Raw genomic sequence first — 18085 nt, forward strand, 5'->3', positions numbered from 1 at the left:
CGCCCCTTGCTCTTGCCCAGCCCCCAAGCATGGCCAGTTCATTACCAAGCTGTGTGCTTTTACCTTCCCAGCTTTGTTTCTCTCCCACCATCTCCCAGTCTAAGCCTCCATCAGTCTCTTGCTTGATGATGGAGGTAGCCTCTAACTGATCTCTTTAGGTCCACACTTGCCCCCTGCCCCATCCAGAGCGATCTCCATGAATAGGGACACCCATTCCCCCATGTAAACCTTCAGTGGCTTCCTAATGCTCTTGGAGTAAATTTGCAGCTGCCTTGCCGTGGTCTCGTGGTTTGGCCTCTTGCCTACCTGTTGTCTACCTTTCTCCTTCCAACTCCCCCACCCCCAGCCACATTGCCCGTCTTTTAGATCCTCAAAAGTGCTGCCCCCTTTCCCCTACAGGGCCTTTCACCTGCTCTTCCCTCTTCCCCTTCCCCTCTGGCCCCTCTCTGAGTGAACGGAATCACCCTTTGTTCAGATTTCAGCTCGAGCACCACTTCCCCAGGGAGCCCTGTCCACCCCATCGGGGTCCAGATCCTTTGTTATACACTCATGGAAAATGTATTACTCTTCTGTGGCGCTCCTAACCCAGGCCGTAATGATACACCTATGCGATTGGTCTGGTGTGTCTGCTTCCCCCAGCGAGAGCAGGAGCTGACCTGGTCTTGCTCGCTGCAGTCCTAGCGCCCAGTCCGGCCTGTCATGTAATTAGCATCTGATACATATTTTTCGGATGCAGTGAGTCAGTAGAACCATATTCCTTTTGTTATCATCCCTCTAAGAGACCGGGTCCCCTTCCCGCCAGGATCTGCCCCGTACAGAGCGGGGAGCTCAGACAAGCTCATCCCTTGGGGCTTTCTCCATAAAATACGGACAGTCACACCGGCCTTGCAAGGTGGCTTTCAGGTTTATTTTTAGAAACGTCACTTTAGTTTGGGTTTTTTTTGTACAATGACAAAAAGGTCATTTTATTTTAAAAATATCTAAGAAGATAAATCGTTATGGCAGCGATGGGGCTGTCAAACTGAAGAGTGTAGAAGTTAGACAAGGAGGGAGTGTGAGGTGAGGTGGCCCTGCCGTGCTCCAGCCAGGGTGGTGGGGCCTCTGCCAGGCTGAGTGGTGTGGGCAAAGCAAAGGGGGTCTCACCATAGTGCCCCAAGCAAGTCAGAGCAGGGGTCATTGCCCCCTGTGGCGGGAGTGGGGAGGATAGGGCCACCAAGATAGGTGCAGTGAACTGATCGCTGCCACTCGGTCTTGTCAGCAGAGCTGGCTCCTGGGGGCTGGTGACCGTTTCCTGCAGGGGCGGGGAGAAGAGGGGAGGTGGCATCTGCTTCTCAGGCCGCTGTGTGTGTGTAGCATGTGTGTCTGTGAGAGATGGGGCGGGGGAGATGGTCCACACATGCTCGTTCATAGACACATCTGTGTCTATATGATTTTCATGGGCACATAGGCCATACTTCTACTCATGACCTCTGCCCTTTCCTGGACATCCTGTCCTGTGTGAATTCCAGGGCGTGTACGGGCCATGTGTGGTGTGCATCTGTCTTGGAAGGGGTGGACGTGATTCCCGGGAAGGTGTGTCCTCCACCATGCATAACCACTAGAGGCCATCAAAAAACCTACTTGCTCCCGTAGTAAATTGCACCCGTTTGCCCAGAGGTGGGCCGTGGAGAAAGACTCCATGCAGGGAGGGGTGGCTGGACTCTCAGCCCAGCTCTTGTCTAGCAGTCCACCCCTCCCTGGAGACTTTCCCAGTCGCTGCTGCCACCATCGTGCTATTCCCCTTCATCATTCTGACTCATACCTGGGCATCTGTTTTCCTTTTCTTTCCCCAGGATATAGCTGGGGAAATGGTCCCACCCAACGTGGACACTCCCCAAGTGGGCATTCCCACTGTTGGTCAACCCAGCACAGGGAGGGGGACTTAGAAGGCGGGCCTTATGCTGAAGGGAGCAAGAAACTTCTTTCTGTTTCTTGCTTGCCTGCCCCTGCCCCTGCCCCTGCCCCTGCCCCTCATTGCTTCCTTTTGGGATATACCCCTTCCCCAATCTGTGTGGTTCCAGGACTGTCAACCAGGTGGGCCTGCCTGGTTCACTGATGTGCTCGCGACCCAAATGGGGCCAATCAAGAGGTGCAGCCTTTTCCAAGATTTTGCTAAACCCTCCGGGATCCCGGAAGGAAGTGTGCACCAGGGTAACTTAACTGGCTACCAGATCTGGCAGCTTTTAGAGCCCTGGTCCCAGCCCCCTTCATGCACACTCTTCCCAGGCTGACTCCCTCTTTAGGCCCTCCCTGCACCTCCATGGCCAAGGCTGCCTTTGCCCACCACCTAGAAACTCCAGATAGCAAGACCCTGAGAGAAAGCATAATCAACAGGACTTTCAGGTGCAAGAGAAGAAGACCAGCTCAAACTAGTGTTGAAACAAAAGGCTAAAGTGTGGCTCGAGTGTGGAGAAATCCGAGGGAAGTGGCTGCTTCAGGTACAGGTAGATCCAGGAAGGAAGTCTAGCATTACCACCAGGATCCCCTCTCTGGTCTTCTGTCCTCTGAGCTGGCTTTTTTTCTCAGACAGGCTTCTGCATGTGGTATCAAAGATGGCACCACGCCACTGCAGGCTTCGTGGTGTTTACGGAGGTGCAAGAACTCAGAGGGGGAGAGACCCACTGTCCCAACACCTGTATCAATCCCCTTAAGAGAATTTTAATTGGCCTTACTTGGGTATGCTCCCATTGGTCAACTGACCACTGGTGGTAGATGCCTACTTGATGGACAGCCCCCCAGGCCATATGCATGGGGTAGGGGTATTTCCCAGAAGGAAGCAATGAGGGACAGACAGAAAGCAACAAATGTCCACCTCAGAGAGTCCTTTCTCTCTCTCCAGTCCAAAGCCCACCTTCTAAGTCCCCATTTCCTGTAACAGGATGCCAGGTGGCAGGAGTGTCAATTCACTTCTCTCTCCACAGTCACCAGTGATTCCAGACCGAGCCCGCTTCCTTCCAGGACACAGGCTCTTTCTTGCCCTCTCTTGCCAGGAAAGGAGGCCCCGTCTGGACATAGCCTCATTCTGCCTCGGACGACCCACCAGCTGCTGCCTGGGCTACCAGAGCGGGGTGGGGCAGGCCCGGCCTGGATTTTCTCACACTTTCTCCTCCTTTTTCCCCAGGGCTTCTATTCCTGGTTCTTCAACACCATCACCATGAAGTAAGTGCCTGAGCTTTCTGGGCTCGTGACAGCAGCGTTGCCTTCTTTGGGGGAGGCCTGGGGTCAGAGTCTCCTGCCCTTCACTGCTGGGCCTGGGCCTGAGTTCTGTACCCCACCCTCCACTCCCCACGCCCCACTGACCACCTCAGCGCAGCACAGGCAGTGGATGCTTTTGGGGTTACATTGGTGAAATGGGAACTGGACGTAGCCCACAGCCCATTTTATCTCTGCCACAGCCCTCAGGAAAGGACCACTTTCACATGCTTATAAAAATGCTTTTATGAACTCCACACCAGGGAAAAGAAATCCTTCCTGCATTGCTGTTTGCGTTATTTCTGTGAACATCATTCATCATATTTGTTGAAATGGAAAAAAAAAAAAAAACCAGCAGGCAGAAGGGCAGGCTTCCTCTCTCAGCCTCAGTGCCTGATTACAGAGAGACAGCCCTTGCCCTCCTCACCTTCTGCATCTCATTAGTGCCAGACCCCACTTGGCAAGGAGACAGACCCCAGGTCTCCTGTTTTCTTCTGATTCCCCCATACCAGCCAGACACTTCAGCTGAGGATACACTTATCAGAGCTCTATGCCCCCGTGTGTGTACACACATGTGCATACACATGTGCGTATGCACCTGCATGCACTCAGGCGTGTGCACACATACACGTGTGCACACAGCTCTGCCTCCACCTCAGAGTCCTGTACGTTCCTGGGCTCTCCCTTCTATCCCTCATCCCTCTCGCCCATCCGGCAAACCCCTCCTCCAGGGTCCCTTCTTGCCTGGCGATGCGTGCCTTAGGGTGTAGCCTCGCCGCTCCTCAGAGGCCACCTGCACCAGGGGGCCTGACTGGGCCTGCTATTTGCTTCTTCACAAAGGTTCATAGGACACTTCCTCCATGTGCCTCCACGTCCGCCATTCAAGGGCCTTGCTGGGAGCATCCATACATTGTCCCAAGACCCTGCCCCACCCCCATGAGCCACACTGGGGCACCTCTCTTCCCCCAGACCTGCCAAAGGACCGGGGCCCCATGGGGGCACAAGGCACCCTGACTGGGCCCTGGGAATCCCAAGCGGGACTTAGGACCATCGGCCTCTGGTGTTTGAGCCCCAGCCCCACTGAGGGGACTCCCCATGGCCTTGGCCTCCGGTCTTCCTTCATCATTCATCAGAGTCCCCAGGAAGTGACCCAGCTAGTTCGTGTGTGGTTCAGGGATCCTAGCCACATGTGGGGGGAGTGGAGAGGAGACTTTTATTTCCTGGCACCTTCTCTGGTTTTGCTTTAATTTTTAAAACACGTGTGAACTCACATAAATACATTTTAAGAGAAACATGAAAGTCCACCTCCTGTCTCTCATGCCCCTCTTCAGAGCCCCCTCTGCAGAGGCAATCCCTGTCAACGGTTTCAAGGGAATTTTACTTTTTACCTTTCAACAAGCATTTACTATTTTTGCATTTTTAAAATAACAAATAATGTGTATGAACATTTGGAGCTTATTACCCCGAGAGGCTGTATGGGCTGGCTGTAGGTTCCTGGGCTTAGCAAATTCATGAATGATGAGCAGGGGTGTGATGGCAAATTAGCCAGCCCTTTGCATGGGAAAGAGGGAAGGAAAGCTGGGACAAATGGAAAGCAACAGTCCCATCTGCCCACACTGACCACATCCGTAGGTCTGGGAGAAAAGGCATCGCTTAGGAAAGTTTGAGGCCTTCTGGATTTTTTCTGCTGTCTGCTGACATGTCAATGGGTATATACAGGGCAGGAAAGAAAGGGTCTGTGTTGGGGGGAGTAGCGGACATGCAAAACATAAAACTTCGTGTGCTAAGTGTCTGTGGTGTGCATGTGAGTGTGAAATGAAAGATGCGTGTCACTGCATTGGTGCAAATCTGTGTGTGCAGCTGTTCGTGTGTGCACACCTGGACCTGCAGATCAATGGGAGATCAGTGTACACAGCTGTATGTGTGTCTGTGTGAGGATCCTCTTCCCCCACCCCCACCCCACCCAAAGGCCCCTCCATCAGGAACACATCATCCAGGAAGGGAGGAAGGCTGGACGTTGCACTATGAATCCTGTGCCCTTTGGGAGCAGTGTCTAGAAAACAGCTGAATACATTTACTGAGCAGGGACAAGGAAGCCAGAGTCCCAGTGCACAAAGCCCATGCAGTCCAGTTGGAGAAGCAAAAGTAAACAAGACTCACTACATATAATTCATAATGGGGAGGTTATAATTGCTGTGCAAAGGGCATTTGGGAGAGTGAGAAATTAATTCCAACAAGAGGGTTCAGGAGAAGCATAGTTTTGAGCTGGGTCTTGGAGGACAGGAAGAATTTGTACTATTGTGATGTGGCAAGCCCATCAGAAATAAAGGACTATGTGAGCAAAAGTTTGAGGCAGAGATGGCAGGGAGTGTCCAGAAATGGTAAATGTTCTGATGTGGCCAGAGGCAAGAGTACATGGCAAGAGAGGGGCTACAAGATTGGGCCGGAAGGACCAGCTGGGACCTTGACTGCCACACTGAGAATCTTGGGCTTTGATCTAGAGGCAGTACAGAGCCAATTACTATTTTTGAGCAGAAAACTCAGGATGATGTCTGCTTGTAGACAGGAGTATGAGGGGTGAATGGCGGTTGGGAAAGTCCAAAGGCAAGGTGAGCAGCTAAGGAGGCTATGCCATTGTCCAGCTGAGAGGTGGAGGCCAGTGTCCAGCCGAGAGGTGGAGGTGACCAGGGAAATAGTAGGGAGGAGGCACAGGGGAGGCAGGTCATGGGGCTACAGTCAGTGGTCGTGGTTTCCACCTGGCTTCCACCTGGTTAAGAAAGAAGGAGAAATCAAGGTCTGATTTCTGGGGAGGATAGTAATGCTACTAGTTGGGAGATAATGAGATATGATGATGAGATAAAATGAGTTGGGAAAATGATGAGATACGGCCAGGGCAAGCATGTGAGTTGACCAGCAAGCTGTTGAAAAAACAGGATTAAAGCTTAGGAGAAATGTGGGAGCTAGAGATTTAGACTTGGGAGATGGGTACACAGAGGTGGTAGTTGAAGTCATGGAGCAGATGGGTCACCCAAGGGGGCAAGATCAAAAATAGCCAAAGGGAGAGCGTAGTTGGGGCAGGAAGAAGAGGTGGCGTCCTCTAGGGCCTGGGCTCATGGGAGCCAGGCAAGTGCGAAGCTCCAGAGAGGCTGTGGCCAGCAGCCTCCAACATTCGGAGGTTGAACGGAATGAGAGCTGAGAAGAGGATGTCGCTTTGGTGATTTGGGTCTCCATTGGGAGTGCAGGCCCAGGATAAGGAGATGTCCAAGAAGTAGAGGCAGAGAAGGAAGGTCACCTTTTTCAAGTGGTAGGTAGGAGGACAGGGGTAAAGATATTGGATAGAACTTGAGGGGAAGCAGGCCAGGGGGTGGATGCTTGAGGAGATTCTTATTTTATTTTGAGTAACACATGAGCACTTGACCCTGGCTGTAGTTTAAGGGGAAGAAGTGTGGGTGAGTGTAGAGAGAGGTAGATGTTAAGTCAAAGATGAGAGAGAAGGACAATGGACACAGCAATTCTCCAGAAAGAGATAGAGGAGGGAAAAAGATTAGGGCAGAGATGAGAATTCATTGTTGAGGAGGAGGTGATTGGCTGGACCGTCACGGTGGCAGCATTTTAAAGAATGGCGGGAAGAGGAAAGAAGTGAATAGAGGAATATAGACAGACTCAGAGATACAGTCTTCCCTCAGACTGTAATCTAGGCTGCTGCATACAACCTGAGCTTCTGGTGGAGCTAGAGCAATGGGCCCAGTGTGGGAAGCAGGAATTGCCTTGCCAGGAGGGAAATTCCTGTGTTCTTGGTCTCTTCCAGCCCTCTGCTCCCTCCACATGATGGGAGGCTCTCTCAGACCTCGCCCCGCCTCAGCCACACTGTTTCTGTCAAGTGACCAGATCTTGGCACCCCAAGCCCACAGCAGGACGCTCCCCTGTTCTCCCTCTCTGACACGCAGCCTCCTCAGCAGTTCTCATCCACTCCATTCTTGGGATTTAATTCTCAAGTCTAAGGCAGGAAATATTTTAAGTGCTTGCAGTTAAAAAAACCAAGAGCTATAAATTCCCTAAATGGGGATAGTGAAAACCTTGAAGATATGCTCTTTGTAGTATTGTTTAAAAATAAATCTGAATCCTGGACTGAATACTAGAAGCTGCACACAACCTACAAGCCTGACCAGAGGACAAGGGTGAGTCAGCCATGGCATGTCCACCAATGGAGTAGGGAGGCCAGCATGGCGCTGGGCGTGAACCAGTGCTCCATAAACGGAGGCCACTGTCACCATTATTATTGTGCAGCCAGGAAAACATTTTGACAAAATGTAAAATGCTCAGAAAAGGCTTAAGATTAAGTGCTAAGCAAAAGAGCAATTCACCCAAATGCTGTTTACATTACAGTCACTGAGTTAAACCAGCACGACGACAAGAAGCTAAAGGAAATTGGCCAGAGTGCTTCATAGTCATTGTCTTAGGTTGGATGAGATTGTGGGTGAATGATTCTCTTCTCTTTTGTATTTTCCAAAGTTGCTATAATAAGCATGTGTTGCCTTTAGATTGTTTTATTGAAGTATAACGGACACACAGAAAAGGGCACAACCAATAAATGTCCAGCTCAGTTATCACAAGGCAAAGCCTATGCGACCACTGTCCTGATCAAGACCTAGGACATGGCCAACGCCCCGGAAGCCCTCCTCCTGCTCCCTCCCAATCCCCATCACCTCCCCCTCTCCAAAGGGAACCAGTATCCTGACTTGTAACTCTATAGTTTAATACTGCCTATTTTTGAACTTTGTATATGAAATTATACGGTGTATATTGTTTGTGCCTGGCGTCTTTCACTCAGCGTTGTGTTTGTAAGGTTCAGCTATGACTGGTCATTCATTCTTATCTCTGTAGAGTATTTCATTATATATATATTACATTTATTCCTCACATATATATATCTCTCTCTCACAATTCTGGTGTCTAGTCCACCTTTGATAGACATTTAGGTTGTTTCCAGCTTGGGGCTGTTATAAATCATGCATCTATGAGATTCTTATACATGTCTCTTGATGCATATGTGCATGTATTTCTGTTGGATATAAGCCTAGGACTGGAATTGCTAGGTCATGGGGTGTGCATATACTCAATTTCCATTGATAATGCCAACTGTTATCCAAAGTGGCTGTGCCAGAGTATGTACCCATGAGTGTGGGAGAGCTCCCAGTACCCCATACCCTCGCCAACACTTGGTATTGTCCAACTTTCTAACATTGGCCAATCTGGAATTGTGGAATGACATGTCATTGTGGTTTTAAGTATTCCTTTTTAATTTAAGGAATTAAAAGAAACAACATGTTTAAAATGTAGGATGCATCTTGACATCACTAGTGGTTTGTGGGGTGCCTGCACCCTAGCAATCACTCAAAATGTTTGAAGAAGCAATAAAAGACTGAATGAATGCTTGATTTCAGGAGTGCTTCTGGATTCCTGAGTGTGTGTCTGTAATATAGCCTCTATCTTTGCTATGCCTGTGAAATTCAGTGAAATATATTCAGACGTAACAGAGGCTTTGAGAAGAAGGGTGATGTTTCTAAGAAAAATTAAAACGTGAGGGTAAGGTGGTAATCTTCTCTCCCTTTCCTCTACCTCCCCCAACTTAAGCTGTGGCCACACTGGCTCCTGAGGAATGTCCTTGTCCGTGTGTCTTTTCCAGGAATGAAGATCTGATTAGCAAGTGTGGAGACGATGCCCGCATCTACATCACGTTCCAGTATCATCTCATCGTCTTTGTGCTCTTCCTCTGCATCCCCTCCTTGGGCATCATTTTGCCCATCAACTACACTGGAACTGTCCTGGGTAGGCAGAGCTCAGCGGGCCCTGGGCCTGGGCCACTAGACCTAAGAGGCAGCCTGGTAGGCGGGACAGAGCTTAGGGCTTAGGCGTCTAGAAATCTAAGTTTTAATTCTACTTCTCAAAATTAGTTATGTGACCTTAGGCAACCCGTGCTTCAGTTCTCTTATGTGGAGACTGGAGATGATACCTCCTTCATCACAAATTTGGCCCAGGGCCTGGCACACAACAGGCACGTGATAGTAATTCAGTCTGGAGCTGAACGTTTATCCATGACCCCACACCGCACCTGGCCGGGTGCTCGCGGAGGCCCTTTTATGACATGTGACCCACTGCAAAGATCCCTGAACCTGATTTCTCCCTGTACCCACTTACAGACCATAAGTGCAGAATTTGTCTCCTAAAGCGTCTACCCACACTTGTTACAACAGGGTGAGTCCTTTTGACAAAATAACGTCGTGAGCAAGGGCTTGGGCTTCAAAGACAGAAAAATCTTGGTTCTCCAACTGTTACCCACATCTACTTCCCAGACAATACCTTTGCCCAATCTAGCAAATTATTTCATCTTATATTTGGCAAACCTATCTCCTCAGGCCTCGGTTTCCTCGACTGGCTTGGGGATCAGGCAATAGTCTATGTCAATAGCCTGGCGTAATGTCTGACATAGTAGGTGCTCAGTGAATAACAGCCAGTGTTTCACTTAGAAGTACAAAGACGCATAGAGCTGTGTGAAGGCTGTACAATTAGGTCATGTAGTATAGCACCTTAAATGCCCAGGTGGCAGCCAGCTTTACCCTGATCGCTCAGGTTTCTACCTGTTTCTCCTCGGCCAGGGGTAGCACACAATGCCCATGCCACCAATTCACCACTACCGGAGTAAACAGCTTCTGAGCCCTGTCTTTCCAGATTCTCATCCTGAGAGCTAGTGTGTTGGCAATGATAATACAATGCAGGATTTCTAGACACATTTCATAAAACCTGGAGATGTCTACACCAACAAACTAATACACTTAGCCAGAAGGATTTACTCTGTCCAAATGAGGCAGGGTCACATTTTCCGGAGTTTCAGGTTCTTGCGATTGTTGCCAGTGGTGACAGTGTTGCTAATTTCATCATTCCGCTCATGGCGGGGTTGCCGGGTTCCTCCAAGAAGCATTGACCGGTGTCTACTATGTGCCAGCTGTACACTGGGGATGCCATGCCAAAACTTGGTCTTGCTTCCCTGCCGAGGAGCCCCAATCAGCAGACCCAGGGAGAAGAAGAGGCCTCTGCTGTTTTTTTGGGATTTGGGGCCAAGCTCTGGGGAACTAGAAGGAAGAACAGGACGTAGACAAGCATCTCTAGACCCCAGGCATCCTATCTGGAACCTTGAATTCTGGCGCCCCCACACTAATCAAGGAGCCAGGCTTGAGGTCAGCCACTTTCTTCTCTTTCAGAGCGGAATAGTCACTTTGGTCGGACCACCATTGTCAATGTCTCCACAGAGTAGGTACCTGATCCTCCTACCTCTCATTCTACTGGCTGGGGGCATTGGTGGGTAGAGAAGGTCCAGCGTGCAGGTCCATAACATGGGCACTGCTTTGCTGATAAGAAAGGCCTGGTGTCTTTAGGAACCCAGGTCTTGAGTGGGATGCCAGAATTTGCATTCTCTTGGTGGGGCAGGACTCTCGGTGCCTCAATGTCTCCATCTCTGTAATGGGAGGGACTATCCAACTAGCCACTCCTGAAGACTTAGAAGGATGGTGCTATTTGCTTAGTATGTCCAGCTCCCAAGAGGCAAAGACCCTGTAGCAAGTAGAGGTTTAAGGTATTGTTTCCCTGCTCACAAAATAGGTTCAGGTCAACCCTCATATAACGGAGTGAAGCACAGACCTCGTTCCCACAGTGGAGGGACCGAGAAACTGCGCGACTGGGGCTCATGCACCACCTCTGCCATTAGCTGGCCCTGTGTCTGGGGCAGTGTATCCTCCCCAGCTGAGCTTTATTCCTCACCCGTGATTGGAGAAGAGCTGTCGGGCCTGCTATCTAAGCCCCTCCAGCCTGCATGGAATCCGGGACCCATGGATTTTAACATCAGCCAAACCAACTGGTGGCTAAATCAATGTGTACTGAGCCGGATGCGGCCCTGCTGGTCCACGCTGAGACAGCAGGCCCACTAGGTGTCTTGGCCAAGCCGACTTCCTGACAGAGCTGAAGCAGCAGCTGTAGCAGGGGTGAGGGGGGATTCACACACTCCTGCCGCCCCCTCACCCCACCCCTGCCCCTCTGCCTCCGTACCCCTGCAGTCCATCAAACTCCAAAATCAGCCGAATGGGGCCATGGCTTCCTCTCACCTCCCCTTTCAGCCAGCTCCTCCCACAGAGGCTGCTAACACCAGAGCAGAGGTTACCAGTACCTCCCTGGCCGGCCACTGGTGCAAGGGGCCTACACCTTCCCGACAAGAAGTGGATCATAATAGGGCAGCAAAGAGCCCTCAACAGCCATGAATCCATACTGGCAGAGAGCTGGAATGTTCCTTAGAGACCACATCACCTTGTCCCCTCTGAGGAATCTGAGGATCGAGGTGTCTAGCTAGGTGGGGGAATGTTAGGCGGAATGTGAGGCACTGGGACAAGTGGTGAGGAGATATTTTGAACAATGCAGCCTTTCTCCTCAAACCGCACCAAATAAGGTGGGCCCTATTTCTGAATAGCCTTCCTGGCCAGATGCCAAAGCCCAAGAGCCACGTTTCTTCCTAGCCCAGGGGAGGCCCAGCGAATCCGCTGGTCCCTCCTTCCTCTGGGTCTGCGCATGGCCCCGGAGTCCCTCACCGCAGAGGTGGGGCGGCCCCTCCGCCTGGCTTGCTGGGCAGCTGTGGGGGCCTGAGCCGCAGCTGCTGGCACACAACATAGTCTAGGTGCTTACGCAGCTCTGGGCTCACCTCCCCATGCTGCCACCGCGAGGAGTGACCTCAGGCAGGTCACCTGCCACTCTGGCCCTCACTTCTCTATGGGTAAAATGAAGATAGTCACAGTACCACCCTCACATGGTGTGACAGTCTAGTGAGAAAAGGTACATAAAGCACCTAGTCCCACCTGGGTCTGGGATATAGTAAGCACTCAATCAATGCCAGCCTTTAAGCTGGAGTGCGCCACCCCCTTCTTACCCCCGCCATCCCCTTCCAAGGGGCCTGAGTGTCTGGTGGAGTGACCGGAGGCACCTGAATGTCCAGGAGGCACCTGAGGGTGGTCCGAGGGGAGACTGTGTGGGGTGGGAGAGGGGATCAGGGGATATTGTGTGGGTGGGAGAGGGTGATCAAGGGAGACTGTGCGGGATGGGAGAGGGGGTCAGGGGAGACTGTGTGGGGTGGGAGAGGGTGGTCAGGGGAGACTGTGGAAGGAAGAGGGTGGTCAGGGGAGACTGTGGAAGGGAGAGGGTGGTCAGGGGAGACTGTGGGTGGGAGAGGGTGGTCAGGGGAGACTGTGTGTGGGTGGGAGAGGGTGGTCAGGGGAGACTGTGGGTGGGAGAGGGTGGTCAGGGGAGACTGTGTGTGGGTGGGAGAGGGTGGTCAGGGGAGACTGTGGGTGGGAGAGGGTGGTCAGGGGAGACTGTGTGTGGGTGGGAGAGGGTGGTCAGGGGAGACTGTGTGGGGTGGGAAAGGGTGGTCAGGGGAGACTGTGGAAGGAAGAGGGTGGTCAGGGGAGACTGTGGAAGGGAGAGGGTGGTCAGGGGAGACTGTGGGTGGGAGAGGGTGGTCAGGGGAGACTGTGGGTGGGAGAGGGTGGTCAGGGGAGACTGTGGGTGGGAGAGGGTGGTCAGGGGAGACTGTGGAAGGGAGAGGGTGGTCAGGGGAGACTGTGGGTGGGAGAGGGTGGTCAGGGGAGACTGGAAGGGAGAGGGTGGTCAGGGGAGACTGTGGAAGGGAGAGGGTGGTCAGGGGAGACTGTGGAAGGGAGAGGGTGGTCAGGGGAGACTGTGGAAGGGAGAGGGTGGTCAGGGGAGACTGTGGGTGGGAGAGGGTGGTCTCACCCTCCTGTGTCTTGTTTCTGGCAGGAGTAAGGTCCTGTGGCTGCACAGCTGCTTCTCCTTCTTGTACTTCATCACCAACTTCATCTTCATGGCTCATCACTGCTTAGGGTTTGTACCCAAGAAGAGCTACAAGGTGAATAAGTGGAAAGAGCTACCAGATCTGCCCCCTCCCGGCTAGAGCCCATCCCCAGCTGGACCATTCCACTCCCAGCTGCAGAGGCATCCCAGCTTAGCACACTCTGCACACCTGTGGGGCACAGTCTCACCTGTGCACCCCCGCCCCCCCCCACCCCCCCCACCCCCCGCCCACAGTCCTGGTTTTAAACCACTGAAACACTTCCAAACCGGTTGGTAAATAGCTGTTCCCAGGTGCCTCCTAGCCCTGCACTCCTGCTGCCCTGGCCTCTCTCCAGAGACCCCTGGACCTCCCCACCATCCACAAACTAAAGGGTTAACAAACCCCCGGACCAACAGAAAGCCTCCATCCTAAGTGATCAGTGCTCCCTGCTGAACTGCTTGGTAAATATTTTGACTAGCCTTGCCCACTCCCACTGTGCCCAAGCTCCTTGCCTTCACAGTCTCTGAGGTCAGAGACCCCACGTCCTGCCCCACTGTCTTGGTTTGGCTTACCCCCATCCCATCTCCCAAGCAGATCCTGAGACGAGGATTTGAGTAGCACTTGCTTATTTGGGAAGTGGTCCCAGGAAGGACCACTATGGGGGTGGGGCTTGGGACTGGAAGAGAAGACGGATGGCAGATAAAAGAGAGCGGTAAGGATCAGCTCACCGCTGGGGGCAACCCATGCTTAATCCCCTGGGAGCAATGGGAATCAGAGCAGAAAGTGCAGCGTGGAGTTTTCCCAGCCTAGGGGTGCAGTCCCACCAACTCCCTGTCCGTCACTGCTTGAGGGCTGCATTTGGGGGCTTTAACTCTTTTCCATGCCTTGCTCTGCACGTGAGCTGAGCACACTCCCAAGACCCAAAAGAGCACCCAGGCAGTGGGCGGGCACGTCTCTGGTGTTTGAAGTGCGCAGGCGCCTTTGGGGGGTAGAGATGAGCGCCAGGGGCCCCGGGCAGGCACCACAAGGGAAGGGGCGTGTGGGCTGTCCAGGTTCTGGTGGGAAAGGGAAACAGTGAAGAGGAACATCCTTGGCTCCTGTCCTCAGCCTTTCAAAGGTTCAGTGGAGTGGGATCAGCTCCTTTAAGGCTGTCCTAAAGTGCTGTTTTACTTTACCCCGCCCCAGAATCCAAATCCACATATACCCCTGAAAGGTTACCCTGAATGCTTCAGCCTGCCAGCCATGGCACCCCTGATGACCAGTCTGGACTCCAGCTACTTCAGCTTTCCTTCTTGTCACGAGAAGCTTCTGCCAAGACTCCTGTCTCTCGCAGCACAGATTGTCACAAGGTTGTCACCCTGAGGCAATGGCTCAGGGAGACATTCCCCACTCACAGAAGTTCGAAGGGGTTTCCCCATCCCTTCCCCAGAGTCTTGCTCACCTCCCAACTCCCCCGCCCAGTCTCGTGTCAGGGACAGCCCTAGTGATGCAGGACTTCACGTGGAACAGGGGAGGTGCAGGGAGACCAGGGTCATTGCCGGGCCGTGTGTTCAGCAAGAGAGCTTGAGCAGCCCTTGCTGGTCATTGAGCTCCGGTCCTCCACCCCGGCCCTGTCTGCAGCTCCCTCTCTTTCTCCCTTGACCACAGCCGTCCATGGCAGGGGGCACACAGCAGGGGGCAGGGGCACAGAGAATAACAGAGACATGGTTGCTGCCTGCAGCTGCTGACCTCAGGGCCGCCTGACCTCAGGACACAGGCCGGGGAAGCTGGCACTTGGCTTATCCAGGCCAGGACACAGCCTGGTGTGAAAAGAAGGCCTACTCCAGAAGGTTCTGGGCCACACAAAGACCCAGACATCCAGGAGTCCTGTATGAGTACAGTCTTCTTTCTCCATTTGCCCTCCACATCTAGGTCACAAGGACACTGATGATCACCTACGTCCCTACAGACATTGAAGACCCAGAAATCATCATTAAGCATTTTCAGTAAGTGAGTCGGTGAGGTGAGGATTGCCTCCTCCCAGTAACCCAGCCTGGACCCTCATGTGGGGAGTGAGTTGGCACAGGATAGTGGGGCGAGACACACCCTGGGGGGTGGCTTGCCCTGCCCTCGGCTCAGGATCAACCTTTCAGGGTGGGGGAGGCTGTGGGGCCAAAGCAGGGTTTCTGAAGTCAGGGATTTCCTGCATGGCATGGGTGTGATGGGGGATGCTAATTTTCCTTTCCCCAATTGCTCCAGCTACAGAGCCCAGGGAGCTCCTGGACCATAGTTTTCTAGAGCAGGTCATCTTGTGACATCTTTTGTGATCCAAGTGCATAGCCCCAGGAGCTAACTATCTCTCCATGAGCAGCAATTTCCAGCTCTGCTCCCTGGCCCTGTTCAGGGTCATCTGAGAAGGATGTAGCAAATCTCAGATTACCAAGGAGCAACCTTGAAGTTCAGCCTTAGGAGCAGGGGATGGATTCTCCCATCCAAGAACTGAGAACCATGAGAAGCTGAGCCACCCAGCCCTGTGGGCTGTAGCTCTGGGCAGGGGCTGGGGTGGCGCATCCGCAGCCCCACAGGTTGGCTCAGCATCTGTGTTTGTGGCTGCAGTGAGGCCTATCCAGGGTGCGTAGTGACCAGAGTCCACTTCTGCTATGACGTCAGGACCCTGATCGAATTGGATGATCAGAGGTGAGGCTGCGGTGGGGCCTGTCTGGATCTGGGGTGGGATAGAAGGGGAGGAGATGGCTCTGCTGGCCCCTGACCACAAGATCCTTCCCCCACGTTGCCCGCTGGCTGACAGGCGCCACGCGATGCGAGGCCGGCTCTACTACACAGCCAAGGCCAAGAAGAACGGGAAGGTGATGATCAAGACCCACCCCTGCTCCCGCCTGTGCTTCTGCAAGTGCTGGACCTGCTTCAAAGAGGTAACTAGCATAACTGGCACGGGCGCTGGGGGACATGGCAGAGGAGGGGTTGGGGCACTGGGTCTCCAGGATCTGTCCAGGGTTCTGGGCAGTGCCCCTCACTCACACCCTCGGGCCCCAGGCCCCATTCGGGTCTGTTCCCATGCTGTGGCACCTGGCTCCTCCCTTCCTTTCCACCTATCCTGCCCCCCTGTGAGCACATAGAGGAGCTGGAGACTTTCTTGGGGCCACCTCCAGAGTGACCCAGGGAGGCTTCCTTTTGCCCCCTTCTTGTCTTGGGTGGGACAACCAGAGAGAACACAATAGGCTGCTGTAGGCCACCAGGCCTCAGGCATTCAAAGAGCTAGGACAGGAACATCTGAAGGCAGTGGGCTCCATCTTATCACCTAACCACTGTAGCTAGAAGACTTGAACACCTGCTCTGGGGCAGCACTGGACTCTAGTCATCCCTCTTTCCTGAAAATGCTGCAGACACATTCTGTCACTCCCCTGGAATCCACCCCAAGTCCAAAAGCCCCCCTGGCCCCCAACTATGCCTCACTTTCCCCAGATCTAAGAGCAGGGAGCTAACTTTGGAGTCATAGCCTCTTCTTGTTCTAGAGTTGGGATCTTGGTGCCCACCTGGGGTCCTGAGCCCTTTGCCAGGCTTCCAAGGGAGCTGGGGATGGAACCAAGGCCTCAGGCCCACTGCCCCTGGGCTGCTGAGTGGAGAGAGGCCTCGTGTCCAGGCGAGGCCTCCCTGGAGCTCTGGCCTCTCCAGCTCTGAGGGCCACATCTCGCCCCAGGTAGATGCGGAGCAATATTATAGTGAGCTGGAGGAGCAGCTGACGGATGAGTTCAATGCTGAGCTCAACCGCGTTCGGCTGAAGCGTCTGGACCTGATCTTTGTCACCTTCCAGGATACCAGGATGACAAAGCGGTGAGTACTAGGGCTAGCAGTTTGCTGCGCCCAGCCCAGCCCCAGGAGTGGGCCTCTGCTTCTCTGAAACCACCCTCTTTCACCCCCATTCCAGTCAAGGGGAGGAGGAGAGAGAGCCTTTTCCAGTTTGCCATATTCTGACCTCCGCTCAACCTTGCCATGCTCCTCCCAGGCAGCCGCCATCTTGCTTTCCAGAGCATGGCCACCTCTGTTTTCCCCTAGCTGCCAGGCTCAGCTTGTCTGCAGAGATGCCCAGGCCCTGGGCTCCTCTCTCTCCTATGTCCTTGCTTCAGCACAAAGGTGGTCAGAGTAGCCTTTGACCTCTTGGTTTTTCTTCCAAGACAGGAATGATACACATTTTTCTCCCTCATTACACGTGCCCCTTCTCCTCACCACAAGTGACAGAATCAGGCTAGAGAAGCTCTGCTTGCCGTTTCTCCTCTCCTACTGCAGGTGTCCCCAAGTTCATAGCCTTACAGCCTCCTCTCTCCTCTGCCCCAGCCTCTGGCAGCCCCACCTTGATAGGGACTGGATTAGGTCCACTCTGGAATGTTCTGGAAGAATCCTTAGGACTGGGTCAAATAGGTGAGAGCCCCCTGAATCAGTCTCTTGAGGATTGTGGAGGCCCTTCTCTGCCTGAGGGAGCCCCATCACGCACAACACTTTGTCCTCGCCCACCCCAACCCTACAAACGCACAGTGGAACAGCCTAGAATTTAGTTGTAAACAATTGTGTGCAACTTTGCAAAAAGTCATTTACACTCTCAAATTTTTTATCGGTCAAATTTTTCTTCCCTGTCCACCTCCCAGGGTTAAGAAGGGATATGTGTTCTATAAAACACATTTAGTGCACATGTTATATAAAACAATACACCTAAATAAGACAATACTCTTTATTTTCTGACTCACTGTCACTTGGTAGAGAGGATCTTAATTACAGCAGAAATGTGAATTGGAAGACCAAAGACGAGGCTCCAGTGCCAGGACCTGCCCCTCACTGGTTGTGTCTTCAGGCACCTCCATTTAGTAATCTGTACAGTTGGGATTATATTAATTGCCACTTAGCACAGTGTCGGGCACACACAAAGAACTCAATAATTGGTAGCTATTAATGTTAAGAGGAAGCTGAAATTAG

At 52.8% G+C, this 18085-nt stretch overlaps 1 protein-coding gene across 5 annotated transcripts in view; it reads left to right on the forward strand.

Moving 5' to 3' along the window:
• The window catches only part of TMEM63C (transmembrane protein 63C), a 57852-nt gene that overhangs the window by 25169 nt on the left and 14598 nt on the right, over positions 1-18085 (forward strand). For 4 of the 5 annotated variants that reach the window (XM_058567429.1, XM_058567432.1, XM_058567430.1 and 1 more), the window contains exons 6-13: positions 3161-3198; positions 8918-9060; positions 10491-10539; positions 13087-13195; positions 15032-15105; positions 15716-15796; positions 15909-16032; positions 16818-16951. In XM_058567429.1, coding sequence (XP_058423412.1) covers positions 3161-3198; positions 8918-9060; positions 10491-10539; positions 13087-13195; positions 15032-15105; positions 15716-15796; positions 15909-16032; positions 16818-16951 — 752 coding nt within the window. Of the gene's footprint in view, positions 1-3160; positions 3199-8917; positions 9061-10490; positions 10544-13086; positions 13196-15031; positions 15106-15715; positions 15797-15908; positions 16033-16817; positions 16952-18085 lie in introns of those variants that run through there. The other variant, XM_058567433.1, reaches the window with a different exon arrangement.

This window comes from Diceros bicornis, chromosome 24 (genome assembly GCF_020826845.1).
Source record: "Diceros bicornis minor isolate mBicDic1 chromosome 24, mDicBic1.mat.cur, whole genome shotgun sequence".
In the NCBI taxonomy this organism is placed as follows: domain Eukaryota; kingdom Metazoa; phylum Chordata; class Mammalia; order Perissodactyla; family Rhinocerotidae; genus Diceros; species Diceros bicornis.